This window comes from Gavialis gangeticus, unplaced genomic scaffold (genome assembly GCF_001723915.1).
Source record: "Gavialis gangeticus isolate Ggan-Ray unplaced genomic scaffold, GavGan_comp1, whole genome shotgun sequence".
Classification (NCBI taxonomy): Eukaryota; Metazoa; Chordata; order Crocodylia; family Gavialidae; genus Gavialis; species Gavialis gangeticus.
This window is the reverse complement of record NW_017729024.1, coordinates 92,311,715-92,317,900: the sequence shown is the minus strand read 5'-3', so window position 1 is coordinate 92,317,900 and position 6,186 is coordinate 92,311,715. Positions and strand designations below refer to the sequence as shown.

The following is a 6,186-nucleotide window of genomic DNA, read 5'->3' as shown; positions in this document are numbered from 1 at the left end:
GTGTAGTAATTGTGGGGTGTAACCTCCCGTGTTGTTTGCTAGTGTGCTTTGCTCTTTCTGACCTTTCAGGCGCCACAGTCTTTTTTTTTTTTTTTTTACAGGAGTTCATTTACTATTTTTAAATTTTAAACATTAATGAAAAATGTACAGAAGTCCGATACTGACTGTGTAATGGTATGCTACCAAATACAGAGTTTAACACAGAAGAATCTTGGAAAAATCTGCTGAAACTGTAGCTTATGTTAAGTATGGGAGTGTAAACTAATGATATTTCTTTAAGAAGTGTTGCCAAGTTTATTTAAAAATTTTTTATGAAACATTAATTCTGAACATGTGTCTAATCACAAGAGTCAACCCACTATAAAATGTGAATAGGTAAATAAGTCATGATCATTGAAAAGTTCCTTCCAAATTACAGAATAAAATGTTTCTATACTGTTCTGTACCCATATTTAAATCATGCAATCTTCATAACATTAATGTCTTTGTGCTTCATGTGCAAGCTGTTAAAGTAAGAACAGATGGACAGTTTAAAAAAATTAGGAAGTTTAAAAAAAAAATCCATCTACCATTGGGTTAAGCCAGCCACCTGCAATGGTTTTCAGTAATACTTGAATTGATTCACACATATGGGAAATGGTGCAATTAAGGGTTTTAAGCTTTGTCAATATTTCTAATTAAGATGTTAACTCACTGAAGTGTATAATTTAGTGGAATCCTGTTAGAAAGTGAAGAGGTTAAATATAAACCTCTCCTCCCACATGACTCAATCCGGGTTTTAATTACAAAACCAACTGAAAAAACTTGAGGTTATCTAGTCTAATAATCATTACAAATGGCTTGTAACTAGACTATTGAGGTCTACAATTTAATTTCTCAATTTCTAGAAATGCATGTAATCAGATTTAAATGTAGTGTTCTGAAAGAATCATCGTTAAATTAGTTCAAACTCATAAATACTCACGTCTGTACGAAGTGCCTTAATATTTTTGCCACCTTTTCCAATCACTGCTCCAGCATTCTGAAAAATATTCAAAATTATACAGCAACAATGAGAATTTAGCGAAGACTGGTAAAAAGGAAGAACTATCCATCTGATTTTGTGTTACCCAAATATTAAAAAACTGACATGCTATTCAAAGTCTAACAAAGTTCTTATCGTTCAAGAAGGAAGAAGCACATCTTTGCGAATCAGCATAATTTCATTTTCATCCTTGAATTTCTGGGTGCATCAGACTGTCAATCAAGTGCTGTTCAACTCTGGAAAGTTCTGTTACAGGTTCCAAGTTTGTTGTATAGTTCAACTAATTTATTTTAGAAATAATTTCCTTTCGCTTTAGACTCCCCCAGCCCCAGTAATTGTAGCTGATCAGAACTTGATTTTCAGGCCCCAGTAATCTTTGATCATTTCTTGCAACAGAAGGTCCTTGGAAATCAAGCAGAGTCTTTGGGTTGTATCTACACAACTGATCTGTTATAGAGATGCAAGACCTGAGAAGTCAGTAATGCCAATTAACAAATACCACTTCAGTCATTTTTTCTGCTAAAAGTGCATTTCAAACTTGTATTAGCAAAGAAAAGCTAAATGAATACAATGTTAGAAGCTCAACCCTAATAAGCACAGTATTTTCTAAGCCACTACACAAAGGACTATTGTATTTATGCTCCTCTTTCTGGGTAGCACGTCTTTTATACTTGTCAGCTTTTTTTTAGAACAGACATCCAATATAAAATTAAAACTGCAAAAAGAACTATTATTTCATCTAATGTTCATGTACACACAAACAATGAAATAATAGTTTTTATGCAGTTTTAAATATATACACACACACATATACATGTGTACATGCACATACACGCATGTGTATGTGTACAAACTTGAATAATAAAAAACAATGTTTTCTTCTACTGTTGATCACTGAGCAGCACCTTCTTGAAGAACAAAGGTGTTAATGCTAGTAAGTTTCAGTGTACAAAATTTCATGCTGTCTTCTACTTGTGACAGTTGCACAGTAGATCAATTTCTAAGATAGTATAAAATTGTCATTATTCCTGTTAACTGAGAAATGTTAATCTACATATAAGACTTATTCTTCCAAGTTCCTGTGTTTAAGGAATCAGCAAAATGGCTGTACTTATTAACTTTAGAATAGTCAAGATCCATAAATGGCTAAGATCGTGAAATGAACGTCTTCAACAAGGAATATCCTCATTACTATTTGAGAGTAAAGAATGGGCTTTGGCTACGCACCTAACCAGCTTTCAGACAAATGCTAGGACAATAACCTATGTTATAGCTGCTACTGCTTAACTATTGTTGGCTACTAGGTTTAAAGAGTAAAAACTGTATAAACTGCTGTAGGATTAAATTCCCTTCTACCAAAAATTCGGGTCCCAAACCACTGAAGCTTTACTTTCATCTTTTAAAATATTGGTCTTAATATTCCTGGTGACATACTGCATAATAAATTAGAGCAAAAGTTTGCAGAATAAGTCACATAAAAATAAAAATTCCTTATATTTCCCTTGAAAATGTCTGACATTACAATCATTATGAAGTCTGCCTACAACTGTTATGTTCACTTTAAGAATAACAAATTTACTATACTGTTTACAAAAATCATACTTTGCTCTGAAGCAGGATGCGCAATTCGACCATTTCATCAGTGTTCCGAGATCTTTTGAAGGCCTGTTCTTCTTCCATGTCTTCTGCAGGACGTTTGCCTGTAGACAGGTCCATAGGGCAGAAATACAAATACTCATTTAACTTTCAAAGTCATGATCAATAATGTATGCACTCCAAAACATATTCAATGTTCCTGCTTAAACTTTCTTTTCAATTAGCCTGATACCAATTTCAAATTCAAACGCTGTATGTTAAAGTCTTGTAACTAAATCCAAGAATTCTATACTAATAAGACTGCAGATCAATGAATTGTAACCTAGTTTATAAACCTTAGAAATAAATATAGTTTAAATAATTATTTTGGAAGTTGATCACTTTCAACCACTGAATGCAAATGTTTATTAGTGATAAAAATTGTGTCCCATGACTAAAATAATTTCCAATGAAAGATTTCAAATACTATCTTAACCTACTGGTATCAATAATGATGAGAATTGAATTAGTTGTACATTCAAAGTTAACAGCTTTTTTTGGATGTTAACAGTACCTAAGCAAACCGATGTAAAGATAGTAAGCCATGCTAAATAAATAAATGCTGCAACAATAATGTTCAGCAGTACTTGTTTTTGATGAGTACAAATACCAGCTAAGTACTGAGGCTTCAATTATCAAATATATTAAAATAGTTGAATTATGATTTTTTTTTAGCTATGTGAGCATATAACTCTTACCTAAATTAAAATATATAGCATCCATTCACAGCAGAAATATTGATGCAACTCCAAATTAGGATTCAAATGCACCATTATAATACTAGCAAAAACTTGAAAAATTATGTTATCTATGCACATGAAACTTAACTATCCGATGCTGTGAAAGAATTCAAGTCATCCCTAAGTTATTAAGCATAACTAACGAAAAAAAGTATTGTAAACCCTATAACACATATACAGCCCTTTATAAAATTTACCATTTGTCTCTGTGTTGGTGAAGGTCTCCTCTTGCTGTTCAGTCTCCATTACTTTTTATTCTTCAATTGGTAGATACAACCTGTCAAAGAACAATAAGGATAGTACATCTACTTTATGAAAAAACAACCCGTGCATCTTGCTAAAAGGAACAAGCAAAGAGACTACGGCTTCTAGAACTTACCAGTATTATATATCCTTGCAGAGCAAAACTGAAGTGTTCTGGGCGGGATCAAAAACCAACAGCCTATTGCTTCAGTAGCCTATTAAAACCAACATACATCAGTTTGGTTTTGTTCATTTATGGCTCTGATATTTCACTACATTAAAAAATGTGGATTTGAACAACAGTGTATCCAAGTTCCAGGGGCTGGATTGGGCTTTTGTTGTGAAGACTGTCACGTAAGTTTTAGCTTAGACACGAAACGCCTGATTAGGTCTAAACAAAAACTGAAGTCTCAAAATTCTAGTTACAACAACCCATATCTTGTTTGTTAGTTGTTCAAATTTTTCAAATTATACCTTAAAAGTTCTGATTTAACAAATGACAACTTTGAACTCTAAAATGACGTGCTATAAATCCCTATTACAATATACAAAGTGACACTAATTTCAGAGTGTTGCACACAATCAATGGGGACACCTGCCTATTTCTTGGCATTTGTCTAGTTCTAACTAGATGGACTAAGGAAACACAATTACACAAGATACTGACATTCATGTTTATATTTTAATACATTAACAAATGGGCTTTCTTTGCAACATTATCTACCATTAGGCAGAGATAGGAAAATAAGAAAACTGTACTGCAGTTCAGTGCAGTCCCTTACGTATATGAGCAACATATACTGAACATTAAAACTGAACCCCTTCAACTGTAAGCAATATGCACACTTGCCATGGTCAGCACTTCTTAAGTATCTATTTGAATACTCGAACATACCCTCCTTTGCCTGAAATGCCACTGAAATAAAGAGACTGACTCAGCATCCTCCTTAAATGTCCCCTAGCATTCTCTTTAAATGTGGCCTACCCTCACTTCAAGGAGCATAAAATGCTTCTGATGCAATACAGTGTCCCCCCATTTCCTGTCCTCCTTATTTTCTGTCTCAAGTTTCTGGGGGTTTAGCCTTCAACAGTGGCTGGCAGCCCGCCATTTAGGTGCAGCCTAGCTAGCCGGAGGGGACGCGTTATTAGCATAACCGGAATACGTTAATTCCTTCACCTCGGGCTAACTGCCAGCCGACCCGTTTGTAGGGGCTGGGACAGACACAGGCAGCCGCCCTAACGACGGGCTACAGAGCTGAGGCTCCCCCCCTCCCCCGGGCCTGCCGCAACGGTGCCCACTCAGAGCGCTCCCCTCGGGCACCCAGATCCTCCCGTTCTCCACCTCCCCGCACGCATGCGACGGTGGCGCACCCGGGACCCTGCTGGTCCCGCAGCCAGCAGGGACTGTACGAGCAGAGTCCGCTCGCCCGCCCTCGCGAGCGCCCCCGCCCCAGGCCTGCCTCGCGGCGCCAGAGAAATGGCGGCAGCTGCAATGGCGGCCGCCCGCTGCTAGGCGGAGCCCCGAGCGGAAGGGCCTGCACCACGCGGCACCACCAGCCGCCACTCGCGGCCCAGGATACACACAAAGGAGGCGCCTAGCCGAGCCCCGCAACGCCCGCCCCTCCCCCCCTTCCTCAGGCCCAGCTCCGGCTCCACCGCCGCGTGGCCTAACCCCCCCACATACGGTTCCTCTCCCCTCAGTTCTGAGCGCAGCTCCCCCCACCACGGCCTCCCGCCTGCGCGCGTGGGACTGGCACCGCACATCGGTTGCTCCTGGGCGGCCACCGCCACCACCGCCTCTTACCGCGCCGCACCCGCCACCTGCCCCCGCCGACTGCGCGAGAGAAAGGGGAGCAGCCCCCACCGCCAACCCACCGCGCCGCCACGCCATTGGCTCAGTCCACCGCCCCCCGCGCCCCAATTGGCTATCCGAGCTGCCCATCGACCGCGGGAGGCGGCGCCCCCTTTGCCCCGCCCTCCGTGTGGCGGCCGCCGCCGCAGCACGGCTCGGGCCCGCTGGCTAGGGGGAAGCGGGCTAGGGTAAGGCGGCTCCGTGCCTCCCCCGCGCCGCCAAGGGGTCCGTCGCGCTACGGGCGCCGCTCACCTGTGCACCAGGGGTGGCGAAAAGAGCGGCGATGGCGGCAGGAGACAGCCGGGGAGCGCGCGGAACGCGAGAGCGGCCGCCGTCGTGGGGAGACAAAATGGCGGCGGAGAAAACTCCGCCTCGTCGATCGCCCGGGGGGAGGGGGCGGGGCGGGTCGCTCTCGCGAGGCTGAAAGGCGCGCGCGCCGGCATGAGCCCTTCACTTCCCTTTTCCTCGCTTCTGATTGGCTGCCGCGGCGGCTCGCGAGGACGGGGTCGGGGTGTCTGCGGTGCGCTGAGTTCTCGACCCCCTCCCCCCACGCCTCTACGCGCACACGCGGCGCGCGGGGGAGGGGCTCCGCACCCACGTCCGTTCGTGGGGTGGGGGTCACTCCGGTAGAAGAGCCTCCCGGATGGAGGTGGGTACGCGTGAATGTGTGTAGGGGAGCCCCCCCCCCCCCC

The 6,186-nt window shown here is 42.6% G+C and overlaps 2 protein-coding genes across 9 annotated transcripts in view; one reads left to right on the top strand and one right to left on the bottom strand.

The window, feature by feature from the left end:
• HNRNPK (heterogeneous nuclear ribonucleoprotein K) overlaps positions 1-5,854 on the bottom strand; it is a 28,836-nt gene extending 22,982 nt beyond the window's left edge. For 2 of the 8 annotated variants that reach the window (XM_019517395.1, XM_019517397.1), the window contains exons 1-5: positions 5,447-5,523; positions 3,779-3,857; positions 3,597-3,676; positions 2,627-2,724; positions 965-1,021 (exon numbers count right to left, since the gene is read on the bottom strand). In XM_019517395.1, the coding sequence (XP_019372940.1) occupies positions 965-1,021; positions 2,627-2,724; positions 3,597-3,645 (204 nt within the window). In that variant the 5' untranslated portion in view covers positions 3,646-3,676; positions 3,779-3,857; positions 5,447-5,523. Of the gene's footprint in view, positions 1-964; positions 1,022-2,626; positions 2,737-3,596; positions 3,677-3,778; positions 3,858-5,446; positions 5,525-5,746 lie in introns of those variants that run through there. The other 6 variants (XM_019517391.1, XM_019517394.1, XM_019517390.1 and 3 more) reach the window with 6 other exon arrangements.
• A 238-nt stretch (positions 5,855-6,092) lies between these two features.
• RMI1 (RecQ mediated genome instability 1) overlaps positions 6,093-6,186 on the top strand; it is a 7,282-nt gene continuing 7,188 nt past the window's right edge. Inside the window, exon 1 of the mRNA XM_019517386.1 lies at positions 6,093-6,143. The gene's annotated coding sequence lies outside the window, so the exon portion shown is untranslated. The remainder of the gene's footprint in view (positions 6,144-6,186) is intronic.